Genomic DNA, 14,074 nt, shown 5'->3' with positions numbered 1-14,074 from the left:
ATTATACCACCAACATAAATGCAGAGTTTCTAGCTCCAAGTCCTCCCTCCCCTTTCCCCCCTTTTAATTTCAACTCCTAATTAACCGATTTAATTTTTTAAGAGCACTAGGCATCCAGCAGGAGCTCCAAGCTTTTGGCAGATAACAGACTGCTGTAGTCTTAGGAGGCTTTAATCACAAGGGCTGATGCTGAAGCTAAGAAAACTCAAGAAATGAAGGACTAAATGCAAAAGGAAAACCAACATGTTCCCCGAAGGAGAACAAATACAAAGGGGAGGATGGAGACAGCTGTAAGAGGCACAAAGTGATCTACAGCAGGGAAGATGAAGCTCATACTGTGTAAAGATGCCATGAAAGAATCCACAGGGAAAAAACAACAACCAAAACCCACAAAACCAAACAGGTAAAGGAGGAAAAGACAGCAAAGAGGAAGATCAGGAAAGTAAAGATTAGAATACAACAGAGCTGGATTGCCTGACTCCTAACTGATGATGCCTGCTCTGTTGCTGCCTACCAGATGAACAGCCCGAACTCCAGGATACCTTAAATTCTGGAAGTGAAGTTTTCCAGGAACAGAGATATCTGCTTCTGCATACACAAAAATGTTTCTATTTTGACAGAGCAGATCAACACTCAGTCCACACTGTTGCCTGATCTGCCTCTAGAAAGGAGGAATTTCCTACTGCAGCTATAACTACGTGTCTTCCAAATGCATTGTCTGCATGTTAAAGATGAGCACTACTGGCCAGAGAACTGTTCACACCACCCCTACGCTTCCAATCTCTCATGAGTCCAACCTGCAAGGAGACATAATCCAGGAAAAGCAGAGAGGCCTAAAGCTCTATGGGTGAGCTCTGAGTCTCCTGCTTCCAGAAATTCATCTGATCTGCATGTTTGGAGGGATCAAGGGTATCAAAAGGTGGTAGGCAAGCACGCACCAGTGGGTCCGTAAGCACTCTTGAGAAAGGAAGACAGCATATGAAGGGTGGCAGGTTGTTTCTCTTCTGAATTTCAACAAGTGGAGATGAGGTTGCACCATCCACACCAAAAATGAGCACCGAGTGCTCAACAGACGTCTGGTTATACTCTTTTGCCCTAGGCAACAGAAGCAGCGAGCTGACAGCCCAGGAGGGAACATGATCTCTTCTACACCTTGATGACCTTACAGCAGAGTGGAATGCCCACAAGGTGAAGAGCAGTCTTGGGTTTGCTTTAGTCAGAGCCAGAGGAGGGCCTTTTGCGGGGCACGTCGCCTGCCAGGCAAATGCATCAGGGAGCTCACAGGACCGGAGAGAAACCCCCGAAAAGGTTGTTGCGTTTTGGTGACTTTTCATTTAAATATCAAACAAATAGAACACTTAATTGTCCAAAACTGGCAGCAGAAATCACAGAGGGTTCCAGGGTCAAAACCAGGAGCTGTTGATTTAAAGGAAAAATTGACTTTTCCTAAGGACCAGCCCCAAAGAAAAGAAAGCCTTAAAATTAGTAATAAAAATAGCTAAGGAAAATCTTCGAACAGGGCTGAGCAGCAAGTACAAGAGTAGCAAAGGGCTGTGATGTAGTTAGCACTACGGAAAAAAACAGGGTGAGACTGCAGATGAAAGAAGGTGAGCGGGCTTCTACTCCCTTGTTATTGCACACACATTACATACAAAGGGAAGGGTACAGCTTACACACTTGTGTACGCCAGACACTATATGTGAGTCTACTGCAACAACCCAAATATATTAACATTCCTCAAAATTAAGGATTGGAAAAATTAGTGCATGAAAAAAAATTTCCAAACATCATGTTTCCAAGTGTAAAGATGTTGGGCATTTTATAAGAACTGAAATATTACATATGGCCCCAGTTTAATCATCTGAACAACTCTACTGCACTTTGGAAGGTAGGTCTTTCATCATGTACTTTAGCCAATACTTTAAATAGAAGACAACAATCCCAGTAGTACTATGCAGTAACTAGTTCTTTAATCCTAGGATGACCCTCAAGAATATTTAAGACCTAATATTCTATCATTGTGTCAGTATCAGTCCATAGCTACTTGAACAAGTACATCCACACGTCTTGATATATCCTTTGAGAGGACTATACTCAGAATGAGAAAGCAAGCAGAAAATAATGGGCTAGTAACACACTTGGGCTATTTCTTCATTTCTCAAGTGCCTTACCCTCAAGTTACTTTTCTCTTCAGCAGTGCTATGCTCAAGTGAATGTGCAACAATTCAGGCATTTATCGTTCCCTAAAGGAGTGAGTCTAACTCCTTGCCAATGAACTGCAGGAGAACCTGTAGTTGGTGGAACTGGAGAGGTTCACTCATACCCTTCTCATGGGAAAGATCACTAGATTTGGCGAAAGCAGCACCGAGGCATTTACCTGAACGCTTGAAAGGCTAGTTAGCTTGAAAGCATGACAGGTAGCGATCTTTATGGGCACTTAGGGATGAAGTTTGTAAGCCACATCAAGTAGAAGTGAGTTATTGCTGCAGTGATGCCAGGCTTTGTTAAAAGAAGCGGATCTTTACAGTAGATCCTAAAGTCATCGAGAAAGATGCACAGATTTCACACATAAAACCCATAGTGCCCAAAGCATATGCCAGGACTTGACTTGTACAGGTGTGCAGTGGGAGGAAGAAAGCTGGGTAAAAGAACCACCAAATTAGAACTCAGACAAATCAAATAAAATTCAAAATCATTCTCATATTCAGTAAGTAGCTTATTCTCTCATTCTATGGGCATAGTTCAGACCTTCCAGTGTTTAAAAAAAAGACATATCCGAAGATATAAAGAACTACCTTTAGATCTAAAGCAACAGAAAAATCCATATAACGAGAAATATCTGCAAGGCCTATTTCCTGTGAAACTATTTAATATTTTCTGAGGTAAAGGCTAAAATATAAATAGCACTGCATATTGGCAAAGATGAAGACAGACTTAAAATCTAAAAAGAAATCCTTTTGAAGACCTTGGGCAGAAAAAAAAAAGATAACCTTTCCATCGAAAAATTCCCCAAACCCCCAAAACCAAATCAAGTTGCTACAACACAACTTTCTGAATTATTTTTTCGAGGTCAGAACAGTCATTTAAACATTGAAAACATCACAGGTTAGTGAAACACAATTTTTAATAAGTTCACTCCTGAAGAACTTTGCAAGTTATGCAAAGAACTTTAAAAAAAATGGATTAAACGTTGCACTAGGGCATAACTGTCAACAGCAGAATTGCCAAGTCAATTTTCAAACATAAGACCAGCTACTATATTTACCCTAAAGTATTTACAAATTTCCTTACAAAACAGCTTTGTGGAAGAGGACTACTTGACAGCAATGCACCTCTTGGTCTGCCAGATTTGAATCCAGTTACAACAGCCTGAAGGAATCTAGCTTGCTCCACAGCTCTCCAAACAAAACCTGATTTCTTTTCTGAGAGGACAATGAGGTCTGTCACGCTGAGGCCGATCTGTCACAGCCACATCCCTTGCCACAGTCCTGGGAGTAGAGCCCTGGAAATGCCTCAAGACCAGTCTGTTGGCACCGAGCAGGTTCAGGCTCCTGCATTTTGCACACAGAGCTCAGGACTTGCACGTTCAGTACACTGGTACCTGCTACAGTAGCAATTCATTTGTACCCTCTTAAAATGGCAGACATATCAAACCTATTATTTTTCCCCTTCCACAATGGAACTATAATATACGTAAGCACTTTTATTTTTTTTAAGTGACAAGCAAAATGTGCAATCTGCTCATTAAAATCTTTACTTCCATCTCTCCATGGGTGAGAAAGCCACGTAGCTGCAGTTTAACGCAGCAAACGTGAAAAAAGATGGGATTCCACAAAACGCAGAGTTTTCAGTTCCCACACTAGTCACAGGGCACAGAAATTACTGCAACATCAGTCTCTGTACCTTGAGAAGAACAGGGCAGGCGCAGGACTGCAACTGCACACCGCTGCCTTAGGCCTTTCCATTATCAAATCATACAAGCTAAGCAATTGGAAACAAATGCCAAACACAGGAAAGTAGCAGGAAACAAAAAAACCAACCACAGCAGAATACAAGAAATCCCCCAGCAAAGTGGGTATCTCTGAGCTCTTGCTAGAGCTGCATTCCCCTCTGGCCAGAAAACAGCATAAACTAAACAAACACTAAATTACATGGGAAAACATGCAAGCTCACAGGCAGCAAACTTAAAGGTGGATGCAGTAAGACCCTTTAAGTTGCTCTGTGCCAGAAGGCTTTTGGAAGGAAACCTGCTCTAATTTGCCTTTCTTTAGCATCTTTCATTGCGCCTTTGCACCTGTGAATGAAAAATGCATGGCAGGATAGCTATGAGCAGACATGGAAGCCTTTTTGCTTCCCGTGTTGCTGCATTCACTAAACAAGGCACTTCTGAACCTAATCTGAATAAATAAATAATGCAACCACCTGAAATAAGCTTGTAACTTGCAATTAAACGTAAACAGGTAGAACTATGATTTCAAACATCCCACTAACCACAATATGAATTTTTATTAGGTTTCCACTCTCCCAGTCAATCTTTCTCTGGCTGGTCATAATAAAGCGACTGATTGTGAGTGATAGGAAGAGTAGCAGACACCAACCAACTAGGATGGAATAGAGGATGCCCGGTCGATCAGAAGGAGGCTGGATGTTTCGATCCTGATCTATGGCTTGTATGGGTGGAGTGACACTGATGGGATTCACGTGTGCCTGAAATGAAAAATCAGACAGATTTGAAACAGAAAAATTAGAAAGCCAGCAGGCAGATCTTTAGGTTTAACACAAAAACATCCCACTGAAAAGGATATTTGCTGAAATTGCAGGAGAAAAAAAACCCTTATTTAAGAATAGTTACAGCACAGGTCCCTTCTGAAATCGAAATTAAGTAGGCAACATATATATTTCTACAGCAATCTCCTTTCCCTTAGATACATTTTATACTATAATAGTATCTTCAAGGAAAGGAAGCTCGCAAATGTTCAAGCAAATACTTGACTATGCTTCTATAAATAGTGCCTTGAATCAGACATTTCACACCATCATAGCAGTGAAATACAGCAAACGCTTTAAAAAGGGAAATAAAAACAAATTGAATCTGAGAATCATTAGGAGCTAGAGTGGCTGTGATACACGAATACAGACTGCAAAAGAAATTCAAGCCACAGTACAGACATTTCAAGGATAGGTACACGTTTGAAGAGTTTGGATAGACATTGCAGTAATTCAACTATTATTCAGAAGTGGAGTATCTCGCATGCCAAGCATGGGAACAGAAATCCTGAAAAAGCATTGCAGGCTCTCACCTGACTGCTGCTTTGAATATTTTCTAAAGTTTTCCGATGTGGTAACACCAGAGCCGCCATTCCCAACTCTAAAAGAACAGTTTCAGTGACCTTGGCCGCTTAATCAACTAGAAATGCAGCTACTCCGTGAATGTATGTGCAGCAGTCTTTTCCCTCCCCTTGGAACTTTTATTTGTGTGGCCAAAATGTTTAATAACCTCTATGAAAAACCAGACATCTTTTTTCCACATACAACTAAATCCTGGCAGCCTTTGCTTTGGAAAGCTCAAACGGTTCATGTTCTGCAAGAGCAAACTTGAAATTTAGCATAGGAATAGGAAGGAGATAAGTCCACGCTTGGCCAAATTTTGGCACAGCCTTTAGAAATCCCCCTGCTGAGACGCGGAAAAAAATCTGCAAGAGCTTTAGTGACGCCTGTCAATAAACCTAGAGGGAAAAGAGCCAGGAACAAGACAGGAATGGATGCAATGCAGTTTGCAAGAGCGGAGAGGTTAATAAACCCTTTCTTCTAATTTTGGATACGTAGCCACAATAAACACAAACTATTCTGCCCACGGTTTGCCCACCCAGAAGTCATTTCCTACAGGTTACTGAGGTCCGATGGGGCCTTTCCAGGCTCATGAGCCAGGGCTTCCAGCCACACGTGGTTACACAGCTCTCAGCTTTGGGTGCAGAGCATCTGTCTACCAACACGGGACTGGTACCTCCCTACTTCTGCCTCTCTGCTCATGGCTTTTTCCACCGTTCCCAATGAGCAGGCGAGGTCCTTTGTCACACGCCTGTTTCCAATTTTGACTGCTTAAAAAATTAAACTCTCAAAAGTGTAATGAGGAAGACGAGCTCAAAATAGGCATAAAGAAAGAGAGAAGAAGATATATTTGACATATGTTTGAATTTTTAAAATGATTTAGGACTGCATAAAAGTTACATGCTGAGAGATAAGATTAAAACTGTCCAAGACTAAAATGCTATTTTTAAACTTAGAGATCAATTGAAGCACTCTCAGACAAATCTGCATCATAGTTAAAAACATACCCACAACAAAAAAGTCTCACTTGCTAAGAGTGCCTAGGTTTTAAATTCACCGTTACGATATTGCAGGCCAAGCTGAAACCTCCAAGTCTATGCTAGAGCAACAGCAATGGATCTAACCTTGTCAATAATGAGCTGTCAGCTGTACCCGGCCGCCAAAACTACACTAAAATAATAACTGTTGGATATATAACTCGGATCGCAAGGACATGTGCTTTACTTTCCAATTCAAGGATAAGCTCGAGAGCATTTAGAAAAAAGCCTTTAGAAAAACTGCATTTGAAATTAAACAGGTTCTACTTGAACAATAAATATTTTATTCCACACTGCCACCATTACACTGACTCCTCAGAACCAAAGCAATCAATTGAACAGAAGCAAGTGGTATAAGAAAATGAAGACACACAAGAAATATAAAAATGAAATGTGAAATCCATTAAATTTTGATTCCATGTAAGTTATTTTTCTACGTAGTGTATGCACCCTGAAACGGGCTGCTCACATACTAGAGGATATCATGCAACACTATCAGTCCACAACCCACTGAAACGTTTAGGGATAATTTAAAGCTGTTTTGAATTAAATAGGCTGATGTGCTTCGAAGCAAAACTAAAGGTGCTTTCATATTGTTTTAAGAATACATAGATAATGCAAATATCTTTTTCCTTTAAACTTAAACTATGAAAACATAATTGCACAAAGAAGCAGCCATTAAGTGAATTTGTAAAAGCACACGTAGGATTGTTTCAGAAGGTGTACGTATAGTTTTTATGAAAAATAATTATTTTAAAAATTCATAGTCAAAACATGCTTTGATCAATAGTTGCAATAACTATGATCACATAGGGATATTTCTTTCTTTCCCAAGTGCTTTAAAATATAAAAGGCACAAACAGGTGCTCACAACATCCCCTGGGTCCTGGGGACACGGTGCAATTTGGCAGAAAAGCTGTCAGGGCTCCTGGGGCCCGAGGCAGCTCCCCGGAGCCCATCTCGCTGGGACGGGGCCCCGGTCCTGCCCCCAAAACTGTTCTGCGTATCATAGTTTGCAGTTGTTGCTAGAGATGAGCAGATCGTGACGATACAATAGCCGCCGCCATCCTCACCAGAAGGTTCAAAAAAAAAAAGATGAGGATTTGCTCAGCCCTTTGAGAGGGGGGCCACAGTCATATACACACAGAAGGTGGCTCCTGAATTAAGCAGAGGAGGTAGAGCATCCTCACAGCTCAGCAGAGCAGGCAAATGTTACAAAATGGGGTCTGTGACAGCCACCAGCGTGTATTAGATCCAACACAGAATTACAGAATGGTTTAGGTTGGAATGGACTTTAAAGATCATCTAGTTCCCACCCCCTGCCCCGAGCAGGGACACCTCCCACCAGACCAGGCTGCTCAAAGCGTCGTCCAACCTGGCCTTGAAACACCTCCAGGGATGGGGCAGCCACAGCTTCTCTGGGCAACCTGGGCCAGGGGCTCACCACCCTTATACTTGCAGAAGACAAAAAACAACCCTACACTGTAATTCTCAGAATCAAGCGAGCTCTGTGAAAAGATAGAGGCTCATTAAAAGGAAGGGAAAACAGATTTCTGAAAGAGTGAAATGTTTGCAGGGTCCACAACTGTTTAAGGAGACTCACTTGGAGGCAAAGAAGCAGCACATGGGGTTTTATTGAGACAGGCTTGAGAAAGGGCAAGGCAAGTCGGCACGGCTGCGCAGTGGTACAGGGAAGGTTACTCAGGATAAAGAGATGGCCTTCAAAAACCAGCCCCTTCAAAGTGAAGAACCTAAAAGGGTTCATAAGCTCTGTCAGAAGCAGGTGATTAAAAAACAAACAAACAAGGAGATCCTGTCAGTTCTAGGGTAAAATATGCAGTAATTTATTTACTTTTTCCTCATTAGGGAAAAGATCTCTCACTTATTGGTTTTGGTATTAATAGACTTCCAGGCACCTCAATATAGCCCAAAAAAAAGAACCCAAACCCCAACTTGCAAATATTATCACAAGTACTAATAAATTTAAAAAAATAAATCCTTCAAACAGAACTGTGACAGGAAGCCTGCCGGGGAGTCTGCCAGGCCAAGAGATGATCAAGGCAAAAAGAAGTATTTAAAAAAAGCTCAGAGAGAATAAGGTAGCAGCCCAAAACCTGATTGTTTTTTTTTCCCCTCCTTTTGTGTTCACCATTAAAGGACTCAAATGGATCCCCATGCCAGCACCTTCTCCATGTGGGATGCCCTGCAGGTCCCACAAAAAAAACATAGTATTCTGAAATATTATGGAAAGAACTAGACAGATGAAGAGTAACATGAGGCCAAGAGCAGATGGATTTCTAAAGGAAGGCAAGAGTGAATCATATGAACTTGCTGTGCAATGTGATCTCCTGCTTAAAAGTGTTCTGGTACCCAAGGAACAGCGGGTGGCAAACGGAACACCAAAATTAAAAGGGTCCCAGGGTGACCCAGGGGAATACCATCATGAAGCCTGAGCCTTTTATCAGGAAAAATTAACAGATGAAATTAGACTAGCACTCTGAGCAAACACATAAATAAATTACAATACAGCAGGGAAAGTCTGGGTTTCTGCAAAGGGAAATCCAGCCTCTCAGATTTACGGCAGCTCCCTGCAGGAATCACGGGCACATGGCTACCACAAAACCATTTAATATAGTGCGTGTAGATTTCCAGCCAACTTTGACAAGCTCCCTCACAAAATGCTCTTCTGAAAATTTGGCCTAGACAGAACACAAGCGAAGACCTGTGTATCCCCAAGCAGGTCAAGGGACATGGGGCAGAGGAGGAGTAAGCTTTCCGTTCCCCTCGGCAGAAAAAGGAGAATCCACAGTGATCAGCGCTGGTACTGGAGCTGCTCAGCTCATTCCCGTGTCACCTCAGAAATGCTGTGAAGAACACAGTAAGAAGAACTGCAGATTATTCTAAATTATTGAGAGTAAAGAGCATAAGGGTCACCTGCAAAACACTGCAGTCTTAAGCACTGAAGGCTATATACTTAATGAATTACCTCAAGTTTTTTCACATTTTCCTTTTACATATTCAGTTGTTTTATGAAAAAAACACCAACCAAAACTCTCAAAGAAATCTTCTCAGCTATGTTTGGGAGGGCAATGAGTCAAAATGATCCTCCTTTTCTATGAAGGCAAACAAGACTTGACTGCTTAGGGGCTATGAGGACAGAGCACTGGGAATCTTTCCCTCAGCTTTTTTCAATAGAAAGTTCTTTTGTTATTCATTACAAAATGATGGTGAATAATAAAATGTTTATTCACAAATATCATAAAATAGTGCCATTCACCTACCCCAGTCACCAAATAATACACACTTCAGAAAGCAGGATTATCAAGTTACTGTCATGGGAAAGATGACTGGAAATTATCTGGTTACTGTTATAAAACCCAAAGGGCTACGAAGAAAAAAAAAACCTAACAGCAAACATTCATTCAAATACTTTGTCTTAATGCATTTAGTGTAGCTGGAAAACACTTATATTAATTTGCTATGCTCTTTTTATGTCTTGCTCTTTGACCTGAGTGGTTAGCCAAAATTTGGCTGCAAATTGTTTCCCTTTTGAAAATAAACCGATAATGGAGGCAGGTCTGTTTTAAACTAATCCTGCTTTTTCAGAAAGGCAAAAGCCACATTTCCCTGGAGAGGAGAGAAACTGAGCTTCCAGACACAGTACTCCTGCTTACATCTTTGAATGTACTTCAACCACAAAAACTCTCTTTGCTTTTATTCAGGAACTGACTACCATCACCACATCTGAGACTGTCTCTGATGTTTCCTTCTCTGCCTGCTTTTCTGTTTCAGCATGCACACCTTCCTAACTCAGCCAAACTCTTTCACTTGTTATCTTCACTTCAAATGGTGACATGTGGCTAGAATACAGATGTCTAAGTGGGACAACAACATGGTAATATGATAATAATAAAATAATACTGACTGCCATAAATTTCCCTATTTTTCCTTACCTGAAAAATACATTAAACAATCTAAAGACTCTTTAGCCTGGAGAAGAGAAGGTTGAGGGGGGACCTGATTAATGTTTACAAGTATCTAAAGGGTGGGTTTAAGGAGGACGGAGCCAGGCTCTTTTCAATGGTTCCCAGCGACAGGACAAGGGGCAATGGGCACAAGCTAGAACATGGGAAGTTCCGTTCAAATACACGGAAAAACTTCTTTACGGTGAGGGTGACAGAGCACTGGAACAGGCTGCCCAGGGAGGTTGTGGAGTCCCCTTCTCTGGCGATTTTCAAGACCCGCCTGGATGCAGCCCTGAGGGATGTGCTCTGGGCAATCCTGCTCTAGCAGGGGAGTTGGACTAGATGATCTCTAGAGGTCCCTTCCAACTCTGAAGATTCCGTGATTCCGTGAAAGCAAAAGATCTTTAAACCAGCACATCACTGACGTTGTCCCAAAACTTGCAAAGTAAGCCGTAAACCTCTGCATGCATTTTTGCAAGTGTTTTAGGCTCCTACTAAGGATTGATGTTTTTTATTTATTTATTAACACAGAGCTTAATATATTTAGGACTACAGCTGTATTCAAAAATCCAAACAGGATCCCTAGGCATCTTCGTATAAATGTGTTTTCTAATAAAAAGGGAATTTACAACTGAGTTGCAGAATACACATTTTGTGCTTTCAAGCGTAATAAAAGAACATAAAAGGGACTTTTTTTTAAAGTTAAATATTTTCCAAAGATTTTGTATGTATGTTATTTTATTTTAAACATTTTAGAACGCCCACAAATGCCAGGCTTTCAATAGAAGGATATGTACAAGGTCACATGTTTGAAATGTAATAACTCAATTATTTGATTAAAAACTGAAACTGAGGTTTTTATCTTCTTACACAGACACTTTTGATTGCTTTTCAAATGACTGACACCTGCCTCCTCCTCCTCCTTCCTTAGCTATACCCCCTCCCACCATCCTCCTTCCCTGAGATTTTTCTTGTCCACTTTTTGGGGGTAAAGCATTGCTTCTCAGCACTGCACAAAGTCTTTGGAAGAAATCAGCTTGGACCTTGCACCTCTGGGAAAACACTGGTGATGATTTAAAACCAGCATGTTGCCAAAAAACCCAGAGGGTCTTTTTTGCTAAATAATGGTTAATAAGCAAGAGAAGAGCAACTTCAGGAAATTAAAGTACCTTCCCAAAAGAAATGCCTTCCTTTCTTTATATGTTCACTTAAAGGTCCCTTCCAACCCCACACATTCTATAATTCTATGATTCTACTCCTGATTTTTCATGCCATGCAGGTCAGAAATACTCTTCTTGAAGTTAATGGAATAAAAACCAGTTAAATCTCTTAGGAGTGAAAGCTGAACTCAATGCCGCGTATCTATAGTCTTACTCAGATACCTCCCCGGAATACAGCAACTTCATGCATTATTAAATAGTAGCTTTTAAGTGACTTAAAACCTCTCAGGTCAATAACTCAGTTCTCCCTGCATCTAACACTGTTCTCTCGATATTATTTGTTTGTTAGTAAATAACTACAAGTCAGAGTCATGAAATACCAGAAACCTAACTGCCACACCTAACAACAATTTAGGATTTCAAATTAGCTACCCATGCGGTATCACATACAGTGCTATGCTGAATTCCAGTTGCCACTGGCTCGTTCAAGGCACTGATTCCATCAAGTACTAAGTATTAAATGAGAAAGGAAAAGCACTGATTGGTATTTGCTATGAGTTTAGAGATCTTCTGTTTAAAAACGGGACCATAATAATTGTTGCACGACTGATACTGAGGATAGCCCTGCTTTAAGAAAAAAATATTTCCTATCTTTTCCATGGCCTACCTGACATGCAAAGCTGAATTTGCAAACCTTATCTATTTATGGAGAACTTCTTCCTCTAGGGAAGATAAAAAGGAAAAAGGAGGAAATGACATGTTTTTAGAGTGATTTTCTGCACAGAGCTTCATTTTTTTGGTTGGTTTTTTTTTTTTTTTTTTTTTTTGCTTATTACCACAAAAATAATTGTGTTCTGACAAACTGAAACAGTTAGCCTTACTGACCTACGATACCGCCTATTTTTGAGCAGTTACGTTATTAATAAGAACTATCTTTTTACACGACTGAAGACAACAGACCATGAATCAGCCATTGGTTTATGAACTGGGGTGATGCCGTTTTGATGATGCACTTCAGCTCCCCCCCTGCCTGCCTTTAGACGCTCCCAGGAGTCAGTGGTCAGGGCCGCTATGCAGGCAAAAGTAAACATTACCAACTGCTGTAAAAGATAAAACCATACAAAAAGAAAGAGTTCCCAAACTTTTGTTTACATTCACCAAGGTGAGCTTCCCATCCATAGCATTCCTGTGTCTATTAGCCTGCATGAAATCCAGTACCCAAAGGGACAAAATCTACATCTTTAGAATTAATTCAAACATGGTGAGACATTTTCTACCCACTAATTCACATGGAAGACTAAGTTATTAACACATACACAAAGACTGGCTGATACATCACGGTGCCTTGAGCAATAATCCCCTCCCCCAAAAAAGGACGTCCACTTCCATTAATATTTCAATCTGCCAGTTTGCTGTGGCATTTCTTAGTCAGACACACAGTTAACTAAATCATTGTTACTAAATACATTGATTTTCTTTGAAAATAATTTCTTAAGTCATGGTAAACCCTCTGTTACCTATTCATTTGTCATAGGAGCTCTCTAAGGTACTCGTATACACACATACGATCTGTTCCGCGGAGGTACACGGGACATTTGTAAGATGATTAATGCTGAACAGTTAAGAATTTACTCCAAGGAGTTCAATAAATTGTCTAATAGGGAAAAATCTGAAATGCCTCCCCAGACATTTTTCTCTACGAATGTAGGAGCGTATATCCAGTTGTGAAAAGAGCGTACCTAATCCTGAAGACCAGTTTATTCTAAATTATTCAGATTCAGCAGATTATCATGTTCATTAATATGGCGGGGGAGGTTAAGAAAGATACTTTTTCATATAATGGCAAATAAGTATTTTGATCTGCATCAGCTCAACTGACAGCGTTGCAACAGAGACTTCTTCCAACACTAGAAGACTGATGACGTTATGGCACTTAATTGGCAACACATTATAAAAAGTCGCCTTTTTCCCTACATTTCCAAGTACTTCTCTCCCTTTTTGCTTTTCTCAGCCTTCATATTTACTAAGTGTCAGAGTGGCGACCCTTCCTGCCTCCCTATCCCACACCCCCATCCACACTGGCACCCCCATCAACAATTACAAGCACACCCAATTGCTTGCCCTGCTATTTTCCCAGCTGCCAGTAATCCCTGCTGCCACTTCCAGATTATCCATCACCCCACAATGCCTTGTGCTGCCTTCATGTCGAATTGCACGCATTGACACCCCCAAGGAAGACCAGTATTTTTGTTGACTGGTAGCACTGAGTGCAGTTCAACTATAAGAATTGAGGATGGGGGCTTATAAGCCCCAGAACTCCCCCCAAACTGTGGCCATGAAGCCAGTCAGTCATCCAGATTTCTAGCCAAGGACACAAGGAACTGAATTCTGCACCGATTAAGTGGCTCACTGATTTTCAAGGAAATAAGACCAGTGTTCCCTGCCCCTCTATTTTCAGGTCAAAATATATAAAAAGAATTTAGCAAACCGGATTTAGTCCCTGAAACACACAGGCTATTTCTTGAGTTTGACAATTTATAGCCTCTACTGCTTTGAACAAAACTAAGGAAGATGTGCATAATGC

General features: G+C 40.9%; 1 protein-coding gene across 22 annotated transcripts in view; it reads right to left on the bottom strand.

Annotated features, from left to right (window-relative positions):
* The window catches only part of PCDH15 (protocadherin related 15), an 811,115-nt gene that overhangs the window by 217,163 nt on the left and 579,878 nt on the right, over positions 1 to 14,074 (bottom strand). For all 22 annotated transcript variants that reach the window (XM_063340181.1, XM_063340176.1, XM_063340196.1 and 19 more), the window contains one exon: positions 4,599 to 4,707. In XM_063340181.1, the coding sequence (XP_063196251.1) occupies positions 4,599 to 4,707 (109 nt within the window). The remainder of the gene's footprint in view (positions 1 to 4,598; positions 4,708 to 14,074) is intronic.

The sequence above is a fragment of the Chroicocephalus ridibundus genome, chromosome 6, assembly GCF_963924245.1.
Source record: "Chroicocephalus ridibundus chromosome 6, bChrRid1.1, whole genome shotgun sequence".
In the NCBI taxonomy this organism is placed as follows: Eukaryota; Metazoa; Chordata; class Aves; order Charadriiformes; family Laridae; genus Chroicocephalus; species Chroicocephalus ridibundus.
The sequence above is the reverse complement of the archived record's forward strand: the minus strand, read 5'-3'. Positions and strand labels throughout refer to the sequence as shown.